General features: G+C 32.6%; 1 protein-coding gene and 1 pseudogene across 2 annotated transcripts; both read right to left on the bottom strand.

Annotated features, from left to right (window-relative positions):
- Positions 1-293: 293 nt before the first annotated feature.
- On the bottom strand, positions 294-2012 carry LOC146920498 (cytochrome P450 89A2 pseudogene; annotated as a pseudogene). The gene has a single exon (XR_015010723.1). The product of XR_015010723.1 is annotated as a cytochrome P450 89A2 pseudogene (transcript).
- A 13190-nt stretch (positions 2013-15202) lies between these two features.
- On the bottom strand, positions 15203-19683 carry LOC146920499 (trihelix transcription factor GT-3b-like). Its single transcript, XM_085713910.1, has 2 exons — positions 19185-19683; positions 15203-16140 (listed from the first exon to the last, which is right to left on the bottom strand). Exons 1-2 carry the CDS (start codon positions 19500-19502, stop codon positions 15553-15555), a joined length of 906 nt encoding a protein of 301 aa, XP_085570036.1. The 5' UTR covers positions 19503-19683; the 3' UTR covers positions 15203-15552.
- Positions 19684-21200: the final 1517 nt, after the last annotated feature.

Below are 21200 nucleotides of genomic sequence, written 5' to 3' on the forward strand. Positions count from 1 at the left end.
TAGAAAAATTTGAAATAGGGGCCAAGAAACTGAATTTAAAAATATGGGTATCAAAATTTCAAAAATACAAAAAAAAAATACCAAAACTGCATTTAAGTCATTGTTTTATTTTAAAATTTATATTTTGAATTTTGTGAGTGAGAAAAGAAATAAGAAGGAAAAAAAGTAAAGTAAAAAAATGAGTTTAATAACAACTACTGTACTTTCCCTGAAAAAAAAAGCTACTGTACTTGAAGAGTGTTATAAGTTTTACAACAAAATGTAATGTAATTAAATTAATAATAGTTAAAAGGTACATTCAAAGTTTGTACCCAAAATAAAGGTACACTCAAAGTAACATTAATTAATTATTAAGAAAATAACACACACAAAAAACTTACATTATTTTTATATATTTTTTATTTAATGGCGGGGTTGAAACAGAAAAGGAATATCCTAGCACCCCAAAAACAAAATCATAAAATTGAAAGACAAAAATTTTAAGTGATTCTTGGAGACAAACATGGTTTTAATGGATTCTTCATCATAATAGTAAAGGATTGTTTCTCACTCAAGTCAACCTCACACCCATCTTCAATTGTCCATTTAAAATCCCTCACCAAATTAGCCACAATGTACCCAAGATGAAATGTTGCAATATTAATTGCTGGACAAACCCTTCTACCTGCGCCAAAAGGCATCATTTTAATCTCTTTAATCCCTTTTAGATCAAAATTAGCATTTTCTTCACTCAAAAACCTTTCAGGCTTAAACTCCATAGGATTTTCCCACACACTAGGGTCCCATCCAAATTCGGCCACAGGAAAATTAATCATCGCATTTTTTGGTATTTTATGACCATCGAAAGTAGTTTCTTGTATAACGGCCCTAGGCAATATAAAATGACCTGGTGGATGTCTCCTAAATGTTTCCAACACCACTGCCTTCAAATAAGGCATCCTTTTCAAATGTTCCTCTTCAACTTCTTCATTGTGTTTCACAACTTCCTTAATTTCATCATAAAGTTTCTCTTGAATCTTTTGATTCTTTACTAAATTAGCCATGGTCCATAACAATGTGGTAGCTGTTGTGTCCGTTCCACCTAGCATAAATTCAGAACACATACTCACTAACTCTTCATCATTAAAATTTTCCCCACTTTCTGGAAGTTTTAGATCAAAAAGAGTATCAACATATGCCTCAAAATCTTCCTTATCTTCATCTTCAATGTCAACATTAATCTTGTTTTTTATTTTCTCTTGGCGTGCTTTTATAATAGGAAGAAACACATTCATTTGATTTTCACGAATTTGCATGATCTCTCTCCATAATCCTCTAAACACAAACCTAGACAACATTGGTGCAAAATTCAACACATTGAACTTAATGAAATTGTAAATTAAACAATGTTGTACCCTTTGAATACTCTCAACGATTTCTTTATCAAATTTCTCCCCCCATAACATGTATGTGAACAAAGTATACAATGCAAAATTGAAATAATCATCAATATGTATTGCCTTGTTTCCTTGTTCAATGTCCGCTAAAATATTTTTCTTCAGAATATTTAATGCCCATTTACGACAATGAGAATAGGAATTTAATCGAGAAGGCTGGGTCGCTTGCATGAAATTTTGGCGCAATAATTTCCAAATGGGACCATAAGGGGATTGACTAATAGTGCGTTGTTTCGGGAAGAAAATGTTGGTTGTTAGAAGAGATGCAGGACGATTAGCAAAAATCGTACCATTTTTAACAAGTACTCTATGAGCGACTTCGTGGGATGTTATAAAAATTGAAGGTCTTGAACCTATGAAAATGGTAACAATGTCACCATATTTGGAACGTAATGAACGAAGGACAAGTTCAAGTTCCGCAAAATTTTTTGATGACTTTAAGAGCCATAAGATGTTACCTATGAAAGGTATGGTCGGAGGGCTTGGTGGTAGCTTCTTGTTGCGGATTGCATTGAAAAGGGCTTGAAGAAAAATGCATAGAAAAATAGATGCTACACTATAGAGCCACAATCCCATGATATCTACTATTATTTTTACCTTTTATTACTTTTATTTTAGTAATAATCAAGACTAAATGTCTTGTTATATATTCTATATTCGTCCTTTAAGACACTTGATGCATTTATATATATTGCTAGTTATAATGTTACGTATTTACTAACACACTTGATGCATTTATATATATTGCTAGTTATAATGTTATGTATTTACTAACACACTAGATGCATTTATATATATTGCTAGTTATAATGTTACGTATTTACTTTACGTTATGTTATAATTGTCATCGTTATATGTGTGGCTCGTTTAAATGTTTAACAATAACTAATAGAACTATTTATTGAAAACTTCCTTAGATGTCATAACAACTTTGTTGAGTCCGTTAATCATTATTTGATAGTACATACTAGTACATAACATTGGCAATATATAATATGATGTGAAATGATGATTGTAACTTGTGCTAAGAAAAGTTTTAGTTGTTTCAATTAATGAAGTTAATGGTTCTTGGAGTTTGCAAGAATTTCATGAATATGGAATTACTTCTCATTAAATAACCTACGACTTAATTTTTTTCAATTTTTTTTTGACAATTCTCTTATCTTAGAGTTTTATTGGATATATAATACAAAATATTCAATTATTTGATGCCATTTTTTTTCATATTAAATTACTTATGAATTTAAATTTAAATTTAGTTTTGCCTTAGGAGTTTTAAACATTTTTTCTCGTGGGTATATAATATTTTTTTTTTACTTATTGCTTAAATTCTTCTATAGTAGAAGTGATATCATATGACATTAACACTTCATTTAACTCATAGCCTCTAAACCTCTTTTCTTAAAAATTATTGGTTGTTCACCCTTCAATAGCCTTCATGTTATATTTTCAACAAGAAAAATAGCATTCATGTTATCTTATGATTGCTATACTTGATTATCTGTAAATTAATTTCCTTTCAACTCGTACATCCATAACAATACTCCATATTAGATTATATACTTGTTTTGGGTTGACTATGCATTTCACGCAAAAATGAAATTTGAATTTTCATCATAAAAAAGAAATCAATTTAAGAACACATCATCCCCTTGTGTTATTAGTGGTCATCCATCTTTTCTAAGATATGCATTATTTAATTTAAAATATATTTAGATTTTAGAATACCACATACATTTGATTTGTTTGAAAATTGATTTGTTTATAACTAATTATATATAACTTTATTAGTTTAGACCTAAAATAAAATTAAGTTGTTCGTCGAACGCGGCAAGCAATTAAATTATATTTAATCATATCTTTAGTAGACGAGTGAAGGATAATACTCCCTCCGTCCCATATTACTTGACCTAGTTGACTCTGTCACGTATGCCAATGAACAATTTTAAACTTAAATTTCTTTAATAATCTAGTAGAAAAAATTACGAAAATTTGATATTTTGAAAATATTAATCGAGACGAATCTAACAACATCTTATATGTTATATTTTGTTTTTATATATTAGTAGAAAAATAGAGTCAAAGCATGTTACATGAATAATGCAAATATTCTAAATAGGTCAAGTAATATGGGACGGAGGGAGTAGAACTATAAACATCTGAATATGAAATAGGCAAATCTTTCTCAAGTCCAAGAAGGTGGTAGGAGTGTCAGAATCAGTCAAATGAACATGAAATTTGACAATTCAACATTTTGCTTGTGTTTACTGTTTGCAGCTCCACTAATTGGAACAATTGTTTTTACAGAGGCATGATTTGCACACGCGGGGACAAGAGAAACATAAAAGTCACGGGGCATGGAGAGATCGAGCCAAATGTCGGGCACCACACACACACACCCAAAAACAAGAAGAAACACACTATAGCCGCAAAAATAACTGAATAAGGCAAAGTCAAAGCCAATTTTTGTAGTATGATGTTTTGGTTAGTAGAAATAGTTGTGCCTATAAATACCTATTGTACAATTCATTTTAGGGTGGTGTTAACTTATGCTCTTAGGGCACATGTTAAGAAAACCAAAATAGGAAATATTCTCTAAAATTGTGTGCATTCAATTCATTAAAAAGTCAAAGATTAAATGAAATTCACACATTCCAATAAACAATTTATACTTTTGATTCATTAACTTGTGCCTTAAGTGCACAAGTTAACATTTCCCTTCATTTTAACACACACGATCAATTCAACAAATCTATTTTCGCAGAATTTTGTCTATCTTTCTCCTTAGTTTTACTTATGTGTTTCTTAGCTTGGTAGCTCACAAAAAATCCAACACAACACTTAACACTCTTTGGAGAAGACAAATAACTCACATTTGAATGTTATTAGTCGATTTCTTAACTAACTAATAATTTTTTAACTAACTAATAATTTTAACAACATATTCTTTGATGGATGAAAAATGTTTTATTTTAAAGCATTTTTTTTTCATATTCTATATATAATAAGTATATATATTCCCACCTCTAAAAAAAAGTATATATATTCCCAAGATTCAAATGTATTAAAAAGTTATTTATAATATTTTTTTAAGTTTATTTTTTCAGGGTAAATGAAAATTGGGTTTAATTGTGGTGGGTTGACAATCCAAAACAATTTTGCACACACGACCAATTAAAACATTTTAAATTGCCACGTCAATTAAAAACAGAACAATAATTTAATTGATGTGACAAATTAAAGTGTTTTGATTGGTCGTGTGTGCAAAATTGTTTTGGACTGTCAACCCACCACAATTAAACTCATGAAAATTTGGCAACAACAATAATGTTTTTGAAGACCCTCGCATATCATTCTTTTAGGGTGTGTTTGGGAATAGGGTTTAGGAAGGGAAGGGAGGGGAGGACTTACATTCCTTTTTTAATTTAAAGACATTATAAAATGATTTTTAAAAAATTGAATTAACAACATGATAAATGATCATATAATACTTCAAAAACACTTAATTTATCTTAAAAAGACATTTTACATTGTTCGTAATTTAAAAAATAAAAGTGAGCTCTCCCCTCCCTTCCCCTCCTAAACCCTCTTCCCAAACACACCCTTAGTCGCTGCATTCCTCTTACAATTTTGTGTCTTTTAACCGTGATGGTTATGTTGATTCAAATTTGCACACTTCTTGTGAAGGGATTCTCAAAATCTACTTAGTTATTTTTATATTCATTTTTCTAAGAAGGTAGGAGATTGTTGTGGAATTGTGATTCAACTTCCATGGTTTAACATTGGTTTGACATTAAAAAATTCAGAAAATTACAATGCAGTTGAATTCTCAAACCACCCTCCATCTTGTTCGAAATGAATGTTAATGTTCTTATTTGCGTCACTCCCTAGTAGTTGCTTTTAATGAAAAATTGCATGATCAATACAATGTCACTTGGGTTCATGTGTTTAAGGAAGCTAACCAAATTGTTGACATATTAGCCTATTAACAATCATTCTCTAAAAATGCCAATTTCACATTTTTGAATTTCCTCTCATGCCTTATTGGTACTCTACTTTTACTTGGTTTCTAATTCTTTTTTTTAGGCATTGGAGTAGTTTTTACATAAAAAGGGACTTAGATTTTCTTCTTCTTCTTGTTTTTTTTTTTTTTAAAGAAGAAAGCTACATTTTTTTTTGACAAAAAAGAAGAAAGCTACTTAGATACTAGATCTGAATATAAAACATATGTCGTACGAGATAAACTTTAATGATGAATCTCATTTATCTCCGAAATCAATCTCCATTTTGTGAAAAAAAAATAATAAACATAAATTATAAAAAAATAAAAAAAAAATAGTTCATAAGGGTGGGACCAAACAATTTTTTTTTTAGAGAGTGGGCCCACATAAGTCTCATGTTTGTTCTTATCAAATTCATTGGTCATTCTTTTTCACATTTTTTCTTTTTCTTCTTCTCCTTCTAAGTTTGATCGATCACAAACAACAAGATGACGCGGGGAAAGCAGAAGATCGAAGCGCAGAAACGAAACGCAGAGAAGAATCAGAAATCAAAGGGTTCTCAGATTGAAGCTAGAGGTGCTGGTCTCAAAATCACTTGCCCCATTTGCAAGGTTTGTTTTTTTTCCTTCTTCATCTTCTTTCTATCATGTCATGAGAACTAAAAAAATCAAATTTTTATTACTGGGTCTCTATTTTTTTCCATTTTGGATTTTCCCCTAATAGCTACTTGGTGTTATATGATGACCTATGTAGTGATTTGTTGTTGGGTTATGTTATTGCATCCATTTAACAGATCTGGTCGTGCTTATTTCTTTTTAATTCTTCATTTATTTGTGTTTTCAAATTTCATTGAATGAGTTATCATACGGACACGAACACCAGACACGACATGGATATATATTATAATTTGAGGAAATAACATAATTTAATGTAATCACAGTTCACATGTGTCAGTGTCGGTGTCTGACACTGACCCATGTCGGACACACCTTCGATCAGAAGTGTTGGTGTTACTGAGGTTTCATTCCATGATGGTTTGATTTTAAAATTTAAGCACAACTTAAATGGGTGGCCTCATTGATGATGCAAGTGTTGCTAGAAGTACTAATTGGTTAGGCTTTAAATGATTCAATTATTGATCTATTAATAATCATAAGCTTGACTGCTAGAATATTAATTATTTTGAAGATAATGTCCTGTTTTGTTGCATTTTGCTCTTATTTGGCTTTGTGTGTCAGTTTGCCAACTAATGGTTTGTACTTTAGCAATTCAGCCCATAATTACTTTTTGAATAATGTATTTAAAGGCATGCTTCTGCTGTTGGCTTGTAGCCCTGGTGGGACATATGATCAGAGCAACTTGTTCAGCTATCTTATTTAGATATACCTATTTTTGTCTTCATTTATTGTGATTTATGATAATCTCTCATGCATCTTTTCGCTGTACAATTGAAATTAATCATCAATTAAATGGTACATAAACTAAAAGTTAAAAATTACTATTATTTTTATAAACGGTTTCTTTCTGGTCTCCTATCCGATATTGGGGCCGCAATCCAAAGTCATGTGAATGAAACATTTGTATTTTGCAACCTGTGCTAGGGATTGGAATTGGATTAATTGTGGCATTGTAGTTGTAATTGCTATGATCTTTTCTAACTTTTTAAGTTTTAGTGACAAACATAGCTTAGATCTAAAGCATTGTTGTTCTTGTAAGATAAGAAAGTATTTGCAGTTTTAAGGTGTTAATAGGAGAATTCATTAGGATCCTTTATTTGCACCGATTGCTTTATTTTTTCTAAATTCTAACACAGAGAGGAAAAACAAATCCCGTAATTTGACTATTAGTTTTGGAAAAAATAATTAGTGGCCAAGTGCATTGGCTCATAATTACCAATAGCTATAATTACTTTTGAAACTTCTTTCTATTGGTTCAAGCTGTGCTTTAGATGACGGTCCAACAAAAGTGAAGCTTGAATCTTTTTGATTATATCCTTTTTCGTAGTGTAGTGAGTTTCGTGTGTTGATTCGCTTGTTGCTGCTTGTGATATGGTTCTCTTATAATTTGTCTTCTTTCTTCAGAATTGAAGTGATTCTGAGAGATACCTGGTTTTCAAAGAACATGCTTTATAAGCTTGAAAGTTTCTAAGAGCTTCTTAGATATGTGGGTTGGCAAGCAAAACCCTGTCTCTAGGAAATAGAACATCTCATACTTCATTTGTTAAACTGAACTGCTGAAGTATACCCTAGAAGAAGAAACTCGTAAAATCTCTTCTATTCATATCCCTGGTTAGACAAACAACCTAATTAAGCGTTTATAATAAGTGTTTATGTATAAGTTATTTCTATAGCAAATGGTAAAATAAAATCGAACTACTTTCATATGATCTATAAGCTGTTTTTATAAGTTATCTAAGAAAATTTGTGGAAATAAGCTGAAAACAGCATTGACATGACATAAGTTGCTTTCGTAAGCTCGTCCAAACAGTCTCACAAGTGTTCATGCCAATAAATAGGCTCAAAGAAGCCAATCCAAACATGTCCATAGTTATTGGGAAAAACCCAAGTCCCACATCGGATAGATAAGACTCTTGAGAAGAGTTTATATAGAGGAGGTAATCCTCACCTCACGAACCGGTTTTGTAAGAGTGAGTTAGGCTCCAAATCTCAACAATAGAGGCTCCAAATTTCAACAATAGTAGTGATCAAATGGTCGTGTTTATCTAATTGTTGACCTATCATATCTTTACATCAGGGTCGTGTTTATCTAATTGTTGACCTATCATATCTTTACATCAGAGCTTTCATTGTGATGAAAGTTCTTAGCTTGTAGGAACTTACATTAAACACAATAGAGGCCATGAAGGGATTAAACACAATAGAGGCCATGAAGGGAAACTGGATGCTATTAAGTCTTCAACAATAGTAGTGATCAAATGGTCGTGTTTATCTAATTGTTGACCTATCATATCTTTACATCAGAGCTTTCATTGTGATGAAAGTTCTTAGCTTGTAGGAACTTACATTAAACACAATAGAGGCCATGAAGGGATTAAACACAATAGAGGCCATGAAGGGAAACTGGATGCTATTAAGTCCCCGCCATGGTGGGTTCAGGGAAGGATCAAATCCATTTCGATTCTATAGTAATGCAGTCTTCTTGCCTTGCATTAGCAGGAGGCTAATTCCACGACTTGAACCTGTGTCATCCTAATAACTCTGACCATTTTGGCAAGAGTCCCTTTCATCAAGCACAACAAAAGACATAGTTTTTATTTTTAAAAGCGTAGTTTTTTGTATTTACTTGATCAACTAGGAATGCATAAATTATTGTGAACAAGTAATTAGGTGTATATTTCTTTAGCAAAGAGGATTATTCCTGTGCAGCAACCTCTGTATAAGTTCAACCTTGCTATATTAGCAGGAATTATGTGGGGTGAAAGAACTTTTGAGAAACAGGGAGTTGAAAACTTTCAATTGTCTTCTATATTCGTTTGAAACATAAATATCGAGGTATAAGGAATTGAAAACTAATACTTTGATACAAGTTCAGTATTATAATTAATGTTGTTCAGGTGCCTATAATTAACTGGGGGCAAGAGTGGCTGAATCAAGGATATTTTATAGGGTATTATCTGTATAAATCTATCTCTTTTAGATGCTATGTTGTGAAATATGACTGTGTAATGGCTATGCATGTCTAGATCTTGGACATCTCTTATGCTTGTAAACATTGTTTACTGCTTGTACCAAACTTGAAAAACTTAATTCCCACTTCAGATTTCAGGTTAAAACATTCCTAATACCAAATACCACCTTAGCCTTATTCTTCCATGAAAAGGAACACGGTAAGAGAAACATGTGCATAGAGTTGTAGAGACAACTGTTCCTTCTTATGATGAAATATTCATCTCAACACATTTGTGTAACACTCCTTTCTATGAAATAATTTTCTTTCATGTTCTACCAGTTACTTATCATTCTTAAATTGATGGGTCAAATAACAATACTCTTATGCTTGTCTTTGAGTATCGCTCTTGATATCACCAGTTTTACAATTTGACTTCTATAATGTTACTTCGCTACAATTCAAAGAATCATGTATAGCTGGTGGCCGTTCTAGGGTGACACTATGGTTAAATAGGTTAATGGGGCCATTCAATTTAGACTTTTTTTCTGGAATTTTTTGTATGTTATTGAACCATGTGTTTGTGGAGATGTTTTGCAATTTTAAATGTTATAAAATCTAGTGAGAACTTTTGTGTATCTATCAGGATTCTTCATACTGTTTGACATTCTTTTTCAGGTTCAACTTGCAAATCCAAATCAACTTGCTGATCATTATGCCTCCAAACATCCGAAGGAGAAACCTCCTGCAGAGTCAAGCTAGTGATCCTTAGAGCAAATAGTACAGAAGTTCCAAAAGAAAATTTGCTCAGTGTCTCTATGTTTCTGCTTCCAAGCCAGATTGCACTATGTTTAGTATGTTTTTTAAATGTGCATTACTGTAAGATGCTTCTGTCATTATGAGAATATTATCCGGTTGTATCAGTGCAGGCCAACTTAAGGAAGTCTGCAACATTGCATGAAGTAACATCCCTTTGCACCGCCTCCTAAAATGCGAGGCTCCTTCGTATAAATAACAATAAGGAACTGCAAAATGAAAATATTATGGTTATGCTAAAAAGGTGGAATGTTCATTTCTTTTGTTGTTGTAATTCACTAAAAGGCATTAAGGTTGTTTAAATCTCTTTCCCCTCATGCCCTTGTACTTTTCCTCTCTCTCTCTTTTTATTTTTTTTAGTTCTGGTTTTTACAACACTGAATCTGATATTTGCATCACTCACATAATGTTTTGGAATCCTGGGGTGGCTAGTCCTTTTTTAGCACTAACCTCTATTGATTCTAATTATAGGTTGATGATATATCATTGTTTGGATATTTAAAAAGAATGGAATAAAGTGAAAAGTGGTGACATCCATTCAATCTCATTACACTGTTTATTCTAATTTCTATACAAATGTTGTTTTATTCCATCATAAAATACTCAAAAAATGGAATGTGACCCTATGTTCCATTTTACCCAACTAACCTGCATTTTATTACACTTCATTCAACAACCAAATTAATCTTCTAACGTTGCTGGCTCACCTCATCTATGTAACATAGCATAATAAATCCATATACTCTTTCTACATAATTTGCATCATAAAATCTTCCTCTCAACATTTTTTTAAAAGGTTTTGGATTCAATCTAACTCATCCTTACAAAATGGTTTATACGGTGTCACTTTTTACAAACTATTTTCATGTTTTATCTCTTTTCATAGTGAAACTTGAATTTTTCCAATATTTTCATGTGTTAGAGGGTGTGATCCTAACATTTCTCTTCTAGAGAAAAGTTATTTAGTAGCGTTTTCCATTCAAATAAACGAAGAAGAAATTCTTCCAGTAACCAAACTAATAATACATATGAAACAACAAACAAATACACAACTCAATGAGAACATGTAAACCAGTACTGTCTGTCACAGACCTTTTCTCCTACCCTAATACATAATTTTTCACACTTGCTCAAAAAATTGCTCAAAAAAATTTAAGAAGTCCCCGTAGTTCAAGTTCTTAATTTTCTTAGGTTGATCTACTTTTGAGCCTTAATTTGTTGTTTGGTTTTTCTTACTTTAAGTAAACAAGAATATTTTCTTATTAGTGTTTTGAGACTTTTTTCTCATGCACTAACATCAATACATCATGCTTCAGTAAACAAGAATATTTACTTCAAAATCATGCTTGCTATGCTTGCAGGTAGTTTTTGTTTTGAAGTCAAAAATGAGAAACTACCACTTGACACAGCCTTTTGTTTTACTAGGTGAATTATTTGAGTGTATTGAATGCTGCTTAATGTTAATTTGTCATTGTACAAATACTATTAGTATCCCAACTGGATTCATATATAGTTAAAGGTTGTAAATTTCAAATATGATGATGTATAAAGTTAGTTTGTGTATTGCTCTTAAACGAAATTGAGTTAAGACTTTTGTATGCTTATCATTTTTTAGACCATGCACAGCTAATAATTTGCACTGTTTGTGCAATGCCGTGCCCTTAATGTGTATTTCCATGGAAATTGCAAATTTGCAGGTGGTCCTGCATCTATGATTGCAAGTATTTCCATGCCCTTAATTTGATTGCTAATGTATGTTTGGCCTTAATTAATTTTGTTCCATTTTTTCTTTGTTTCCCTCTCCCTTCTCTATAAATTAACTTCTTAACCACTTTAATTTCCATTCATTTATTTCTCTTCCTCCAACACTACACTAGCTTCATAAGTACACAACTCTTGAGTTTTTTTTTTTCTTTTTCTTTTTAGTTAAATAGTTTTTGGTGAATTTTTTGTCTCCAACCATGGCAGAAAGGAGGTATTATGCTTGTGATGAGACCAAACCAAAGCTTGACATCTTCATTGCAGTGGCTGCTATGTTGTGGTCTTTGATCTGAGTTTTGTTTTGGTCTATCACAAGCACAATAACTAGTTTATTTTCAAACTTGAATACCTCAATTTTGATGAAATAGTCAACTCTACACATATATTGTAAATTGTAATACTCCTTTCTATGAAATAATTTACTTTCATACTCTACAAGTTACTGATCATACTTAAACTGATTGGTCAAGCAGTAACACTTTAATGCCAGTATTAGATGTCTTGTGCATGCAATGTTTTTGAATGTCGAGAGTATCGCTCCTAATATCGCCATTTTTACAATTTGACTTCTGAAATGTTATTTGATAGCATCAAAAGAATCATGTATATCTGGTGTTGAACATTTTCAGCTGGTTGCTGGGCTAGGGTGATAGTATCGTGATTCTTCACACTATTGTAGCACATTCTTCACACTGAAAATATTTCTAGATAGCTTTTTCCGACTAAATATTTCTAAATAACTTTTGTGAGAAATATTTTTATATTTGTTTTACACAAAATAAATAAAATTTGGTGTTTATTCCATTCGACTGAATTGTAGAGGTAAGGGTCAGAAACAAGGGATCATAGCACAAACAAGGGAACAATTAACAAAGGAACCTACTGAGAGACTGATATTGGTCTTCAAGCTTCCCAAGTGGCTTAGAGACCATAAACTTCCATAATTTCAACCATAACGATTTTCCACCAACATTTCTTATTAGATTTCTTATTAGATTTGTTTTTATTTTTTTATTTGACTTAACTCATGTTTACAAAACAACTCATAAAGTGTATGGCACCACTCTTTATGAACTCTTTTCAAACTTAATCTTTTTTGGTGGTGGCCGGGGTTTGAACCCGGACCTTGCATATTACCATGCGTTGTCCCTACCAACTGAGCTAAGCTCACGAGGACTTTTCAAACTTAATCTATTTTCAGTGTGATAATACTTGAATAGTCTTTTTCCAATATTTCTAACAATTAATTATACTAGTGTTAGCCATTCAAATAAAATAAGAAATTCTTTCAGTAACTAAATTATTAATACACATGAAAGCATGTTTAAAACTGAATAGAAGAAGAAAATACACTCAATGAAAACATGTAAAAACACCAGCACTGTCACGGACCTTTTTTCCTGCATTCCGGGATGGAGCTAGAAGGGGGATCAACAAAGGCCACGGTCCCTCCAAATTTTTATAATTTTTTTCATATTAATATGCTATTATATTTTTTTTTTGTGACTATTTATTTTATGTTAACTTAATATGATGTTGTATAATGAACTTTTTTTTGACTCAATTTAATTAACCTTGAACACTCAAATTTCTAAGCTTAATTATACTAACTATTATTTAGAATGCATAACAATGAAAAATAAAGTAAAGTTTTGTTTGCAATTTACAAAAGAATATTAATCCTTAACGAATATTAATCTATGAGTCCTTGTTACAATTTTGCTCAAATTGTTTTACTTATTGCAAGCATTGTTTTTTAGGCACTCGCATACCAACGATTCAACGCTCGTGATTTTATCTTGAATTCATCCTCTTACATGTGCATTTTGTTGTTTCACGTTTTCTTTCTTTACTATTCAAAAATCTTCTTTAATCTTGTCAGTTCATCTTTCTTATATCTTTGAAATTTATTATAATTTTGGATACATATTAACTTTGGATATATCATATGATTTCTTAAATTTCTTGAATATATTATGCATATACTAAAAATTTATTTTTTCTTTATTAAGTTAAACTCTTAAATTCGATCCCCTTTCTGGCTTCGTCCCTGCCTGCACTAATACATAAATTTTCACACTTGCTAAAAAATATGTTGACACCCCGACGACCCCGTAGTTCAAGTTGTTATTTTTTTCTAGGGTTGATCTAGTTTTGAGCCTTAATTTGTTGTTTGGTTTTCCTTACACCATCTTGCTTTAATGAACAAGAATATTTACTTCAAAATCATGTTTGGCTGTAATGTCACATGCTACAAGAATTTGTTTTATTTTTTATTTTTTTTGCTTTCTTATACTTGCTTGCTAAGCTTGCGGGTGTTTTTGTATTGAATTCAAAGATGAGAAACTGACGTTTGACATAGCCCTTGGTTTCACGTGTTGCTTTGCTATTTTCTTCATCCACTAGGTGAATTATTTGAGTGTATTGAATGCTTAATGTTAATTTGTCATTGTACAATTACTATTACTATCCCAATTGGATTCATATATAATTAAGGGTTGTAAATTTAAAATATGATGGTGTAAAGTTAATTTGTGTATGGCTCTTAAAGAAAATTGAGTTAGGACTCTTTGTATGCTTATCTTTTTTTAGACTATGCACATCTAATAATTTTCACTCTTTGTACAATGACATGCCCTTAATTTGTGTTTTCACTGCAATAGCAAGTGGTCCTGCATCTACAATTTGATTGGGAGCTCAATTTTCATTGTATCTTTAGCCTTCGTTAATTTTGTTACATATTTTTCTTTCATAATTTTCTTTGTTTCACTCTCCTTTCTCTATAAATTAACTTCTAAACCACTTTCATTTCCACTCATTCATAGATTTTTCCCCTTCAATAGCTATCATCTTATTCATAAGCCTCTTGGTTTTCAATTATATAGTTTCTGGTGAATTTTTATCCTCAAAGATGGCGGAAAGGATGTATTATGTTTGTAAGGAGACCAAATCAAAGCTTGACATTTTCGCTGTAGTGGCCTTGATGTCCTGGTTTATGATGTCAAGTTTTGATTTGGTCTTCTCACAAACACAATACTGATGAGTCCATTCCAAACATTATATAGGCCTAAAAAGTGATTCACTCACCACTTTGAGCATCACGGTAACTAGGAACTTGTCTGCAATAACTAGTTTGTTTTCAAACTTGAATACCTCTATTTAGCTCTCACTACTAACTATACGTTTTGCTTGTTCCAGTCCCTGAACTATAGGTAGGAAGATGTAGCAAGTTTAGATATTCAATGGAAGGCCTCCTCCAAATTTATTTTTCTGTATATTTGGTTCCTCTGAGGATCCTATATTTTTTCAGTATGTTGAATATTACCATCGAGATGTAACATCGGCTCGAAACGCCTATAGAGTATAAAACTCAGCCATGCATCACATAAGCTAGCAAATCAAAGGCATGAAATACCAACCAAAGACTCCGAACTTCCAATCATATATTTTTTATTCTGAATTGATTGGACAGAGTTCCTTAGAATTGATTCTTGTCAAATTTATAGAGAATGGCATGAATGTAAAAAAAAAAAAAAAAAAATCATCCCACTATGCAATACATAAAAAGTGAAGAGGGCAATATATAAGGTATGTAAAGAGAATCATACAGAAACAATGTGCTTTACAACCAACATATCCCTGGACTTGATGCCCAAGAGATGTATCCCTAAATAATCAATACAAAAGCTTTTCCTGTATCAACTTTCAAAAGAAAATATTCATGTACTCCTATAGTATTCAAATCCTTTCCTAACTCCTTTCTTCATTCACCAAATACTCCTTTCCATAATTCTCTGTAATCAAAAGCTACTATAAAATTTAGTTCATTCTCTTTGCCAAACTTAAAATCATATATTTAAATTGAAACAACAAATAAATCAGCTGTGAAGAATCCAATCCAGTTGACTCATTTAGTTAGATTCATGAATGAGTTTGTTTAAAAGGGTCGTCAACAAAGCGTCCCTTCTCTCTGCCCTATTCTCCTCCCTCAGTCTCCTATGCTCTTCTCTTTCCCTCCATTCCTGTTCAGTCATTAATCTCTCCCTCTCAAGCTTTTCCATTGACTGCCGCCATTCCTGTTCAAACAACAGTCTTTCATGTGCCCGCCTATCCATCACCTCCCTCCACTGCATCTCCATTTTTAGTTGGTACTGGAAAAATTCCTTGAGCATTTCTTGAATATTACTAGTACTATTGTTTGCATTGTTTACCCTTGAAGACTTCTCCGTTGCAATTTTGCCAGCTTTCCTTTTACGTGTATTGCTTCTCGCAGGTCTCTCCTCTTCACTGTCATCTTCAATTTCATCATCTTCTGAGAATTCGTCAGAGGATCGGTCTCCACTTCTTATTTTCTTCACTCCTTTCTTTGTTTGAGCTGAACGAGTTTCGGATTCAAGAAGTAACCGTTGCATGTTATGTGCTCTTTCGGTAAAAACTGCATGCAATTCTTCAAAAAATGGGCATTGCTTGCCATGTTCTGGATCAGATGTCTCTTTTCCCTGCATAAACATCATCATGTGATTTTTACTTAGTAAAGCAAACATTCCCCAATATTCAAAATATAGCTTATTTCTACATTTCAAATAAAAGAAAATTGATGCATAGTTGCATGCACAATGATATTAACCCAACAACATGATTACATTTACTTGAACTACCAAATACCAAATCATACATATTGGGGTTTTTTTTGCATATGCATAGGGGAGGTAAATATGCACTAGTGTGACCGTTTGGCAGGTTGAAGGAGCTGTACTGATTTTTTGATAAGCAAATGTTACTTGTTAATATGCTATATTACTATTCAAAATTTGATCCTAGATCTCCTTTTCAAACTCCTTCAATGTCTCAGCTCAACCAATTGAACCACACCTTGGGGACTAAAAAGCTATACTGACAAGTTTTAACTTTCAAGCATTGAGCTCACACTCCGAAGCTCAAGTTAGCATTTGATTGAGTTGAGTGAGCGATAAGAAATGTTGTGTATCATTACTATGAAAGAGTGATCTCAGATTTCTTGATGGGCAAGTTGGTTGAGGCACATAATGGTGCACGTGAAATGGGCCGCAGTAGGTGGATCACTGGTGGATTGATTGTGCAGTGATGTGGATAGCTTTTGAATCACTCCAGTTAGGGTTGGACTTCACACAATGAGGTCCAGTTCATATGGGTCCTGACCCAATCCATAACACACACCCTCCAACCAAATCACATCATCACAATGTTTCATATACATGAACTCAATCCAATCATCACAACGTTTCATATATATGAACTCAATGCAACATTATGGTCCATACTTATTTATCCACAGTTCAAAGGGTAATAAAAACAAATGTTGGATATAAATTAAAAAATTAATGCTTTCAGTCTTTGTAAGTTTTTTTTTTTTTTTTGTTTAGATTCAGTCCCCACAAATTCAAAAATTGTTCAAGTCCCTAACGTTGGCTTGGGCTACGTATGATGTCTACAATGATGTCAGAGACTATAACAAAAAATATTTTGAATTTGCAGGGACATAATTGAAACGTACTGAAACCAAAAAATGTTATAATTGTGTGGACTAGAATCATATTTAAACCTAAAAACAAACTGAGATATAAGATAATGAGATTGCCCTGTTAGTTCATCTTCCAAATGAAACTATAACAATGCATTATGATTAAAAATCACAAGTACTACAACATTATTAAACACTTATCCCACTAAATTGGAATCAAACGATCACAGTGTTGTATCGAAAACTATGTCTTTCTGCAACTCATTTCTCCAACTACATTATTAAACACTACAAATGCATATTTCAATCAATTATAATTATAAATGATCATAAACCCTAAAAGCTCAAAACAGTGGCGTAGCCAGGACCCCGACTCAGGGGGTTCAGATTAATTTAAAAAAAATTATATTAATTTGTATATGTATATTGAGACAAATATGTCTCATAAATATAACTAAGTTGGCATGGATGTTGTAATATGTATGAATCGGGGTTCAAACTCTAGATTTTTCATTCATTTATTCACTTTAAGACATGAATCTCTAGCCACTAAACTACCTCCATTTATTCACCTTAAAAGATGAATTTCTAACCACTAAACTACTTAATCCAAAAAATATTGAGATAAATATAATTTTTCTATATGATAATTATTTTTCTTGAGAGATATATGATAGTAATATCAATACTAAAATTATAAAAATTTAATATATGTTGAAATTATTTAATAAAAAAGTACTATATTTTACAATTTTTCTCTGTTAATACTATGTATTAAATATCATAAGCATTTCAAATATTATATATATTCTCAATGCTAAGTCTGGACCAAGTTAAGTCTTATGTATTCTCAGAGCTTGTTGGCAAAGAGCTATTTTTTTCAGGCTTAACTTGAGTTCGATACCTTAACTGTGCCTTTTTTGTGAAAATATTTTGAATACATCTCACATAATGCTTTATGCTTTAATAAATTTTGTTGTGTTGTCATTGCGGCAGCTTTAGTTCATGAGAGATAGAAGTGTTACTCTGCAATAAAGTGGACTTTGACAGGAGAGAGGAAAGTAATGGGAGGCACTTCAGTGCCTTTAACCCGCGAAAGGCACCTGCCATTCTACCAATCAAGTAGTGCCATGTGGCATTTCTTATTTAAAAAAAAAAAGCTCTGTAAATCCAAAAAGGTTGAAACAAAACCGAACACAACGCGCCTTCCTTTCTTCCTCACATCGTTAGTTTCAGCCGCCGACACTGCTCGCCGTCGTTGAGTCTTCCCTGGTTTCTCTCCCTCCCAACACCTGTCATCAATCACCAGATCTCAGTCATCTACTACGACGCCCACCTCTATCTTGACTCGTCGCCGCACTTTGCTCCTTTATCGCCGTCTCCTTCCATCATGGTCGTACTGGTTTTCTTCTTCTTCATAGAGCTTTATTCTCCCTGCCGACACCAATCTTCATAGAGCAAAATAAGGAAGGTAGAGAGAGAATACCGCAACAGTGAGGCCACGAAAAACATCAAGTGAAAGCAATCATTGAGAAGTTTGAGGTTGTTGTTGTTCTTGTTTTCTTGAAGAATAAGATGAAGAAATCATTGTAGAACGTTCTTCATTATTAATAATCTTTGTAGCTGAATCATGGATCTGTTGTTTTTGTTCTTCAGATTCCAATGGCGACGGTGCCGGTAGTGTCCGGTGATTATTTGGAGATGGTGTGTGTGGAAGGAACCCATTGTGCGCGTGGAAATAAAATCCAATTTCTTTTTGTTTTTTTTTTTTAACATAAGGGACCACATGGCAAAACATTAAGTATAGGATTGATCCAAAGGCTCACAAACATCCAAAGTCACATGCCTTTCCCGCTTTAAAGGCACTGAAGTGCCTCCCGAAAGTAATATGGTGCAAACAGGTTCAAGATCTAAATTCCAGGGTGTTCAAGATCAATAAAATACATATTATTGGTGTAATTATACAAGGTTCAGGGGGTTCACTTGCATCCCCTGGGATGTATGTGGCTCCGCCCCTGGCTCAAAACACAAAGAGAAAGATACCTTATAGCGGTTAACAAGATTCTTCCACTTGCATTTACACTGTTCAGGACTCCTCCTATACCCTCTCTCCCTCATCTTCGAACTCACCACTTCCCAAAGCGTCTTGTTCCTCTTCGAAGCTGTAAAATCCCTCTCCAGCTCCGCCCTTATCGCTATGAACTCTCTTGTCTCCTGCTGACTCCACTGCGGCTGAGCTGGTACCCTCTCCTCTCTCACCGCCGCAGGAGACATCAACGACGATGTCGGAATCAGAAGTGACGGTGGTACTATTCCTAGGCGAGCTGCCAGAGCATCGTCTCCACCACCGCCGCCGTACATTTTCGGTTTCTGTCACAACGACGTCGTGTTGATTGAAATTAGGGTTTTGGGAAATTGGAAGTGCTGAAACTAAAAAATGAAAAGGAAAAGAAAATTGCGTTGTTTAGATTTTAGAACATGTTTTCTTTGTCGACAAGAGAGGAATCGTTGACTATGACAAAATTTCAAAATGCTCTTTTTTCTGGAAAACGGTGATATGAGTTTACGGTTATGCCCTTCCTTGATTATTGGCGGTGTAAATGATGCTCCTTACTACGGCAAATTTAGATAAAGTCGGTGTCTTCATGTCGGGCTTTTTGTTTTATTTGCCTGGAAATAAACTAAACAGCTATTATTACTTCAAGATTAAAATAGGTGTTGGTTAAAAATTTAGAATTTTGTTTTACCATATATTCGTAGGAAGAACATGTAGGATACATACGATGGATTCTTTCATTTTAATCAGATTTTTTTCAAAAATAATTCAGAAATTAAACTCTTGACCAATGTAGTCTGGATTGAGATCCTACGTAGGATCGATCGACCGGTGAAATAACGTAAACACAAGGAACGTAACACGGTTTGTAAGTATAATTGGTAGGTTATTGATAGAGTTGAGAGAAATAAATAGAGAAAATAGAGGAAAAACATAAAAACATAGATAATAGAGGAAAAATAGAGGAACCAAGCAACAAAATAACGAAAACATAGGGAAAACGGAACAAAAACAGAGGAAACAAAGGGAAAATGACAACAACAAAAAACATAGGAAACATAGCAAAACCGAACCGAAGTAAAGTCGAAGCACAGTCAATGTGTTGTGAATCGTAGAATTGTATGATCCTACAAGTCAACACTCGATACTAGCTACACTACTTTTGACTATCTACTTGTGATGTCTAAGTCTCTTATCACTTTAATTAATCTATTAGATATTTTTTAAGGAATTATTCCCTTGTTTTAAATAATCTACTTTTGAACAAAATATTAAAGTCCCATGGTTGAAAAATATGTATTAAAATGTCCTACTTTTTAAACTCTTTATAGGACCTCACCAAACCATATAGAAGTAGCAAAGTTGAGCTAATATTTTAGTCTTGTATGATCTTGTGATCTTGCCATATGAAATGACAAGCTTGAGCTTGTTCCGAACTTATCAATTTAGGACCTAGACATTTTAATTGGGGTGGTTGAGTGCTTCCTTTTTATATTTTCTTAAGCAACGTTGTAGAGTTGCCAATGTATACATTATTATAGAGATTATTTAAAAAGAATAAAATTAGAAACGGTGTTTCTTCAAGGCAAACTTCTGAAAATTTATCATAAATATACTTTTGCAACTTAACGTTCTTTCAAAAACAAACAAAAAACGTGTTATATTCTTCTTCTTTGAGTAAATTTAATGTGTTTTTTTAGGGGATTTTTAAACTTAATGTGTTTTTTTTTGGTAATAAATTTGTACAAAAATAAATACTTCATACGGTCATATTTAAAAATAAATATTTTTTAATCCATTAAATAATTAATGTACTTAAACTATAATATAAATTAGATACATTAATTCTTTCAAAAAAAATTAGATACATTAATTATTCAATAAACTTAAAAAAAATATTTGCTGATAAATATGAGGCATGGCAACAAAACCCATACCCGTGGTTACCCGCCCGAACCAAACCCAATTTGACGGGTTTTCCCCGTTTTGACTGGGTTTGGGTA

This window comes from Medicago sativa, chromosome 5 (genome assembly GCF_051527215.1).
Source record: "Medicago sativa cultivar Bolivia chromosome 5, Bolivia_mono, whole genome shotgun sequence".
NCBI classification, from domain to species: domain Eukaryota; kingdom Viridiplantae; phylum Streptophyta; class Magnoliopsida; order Fabales; family Fabaceae; genus Medicago; species Medicago sativa.

Excerpts from the sequence above, each read along its gene's own strand:
- LOC146920499 (XM_085713910.1), bottom strand. The coding sequence starts at position 19,502 with ATGTACGGCGGCGGTGGTGGAGACGATGCTCTGGCAGCTCGCCTAGGA. Across the intron at positions 16,141-19,184 it reads ATCTTGTTAACCGCTATAAG|GGAAAAGAGACATCTGATCC; the intron begins GTATCTTTCTCT and ends ATGTTTATGCAG.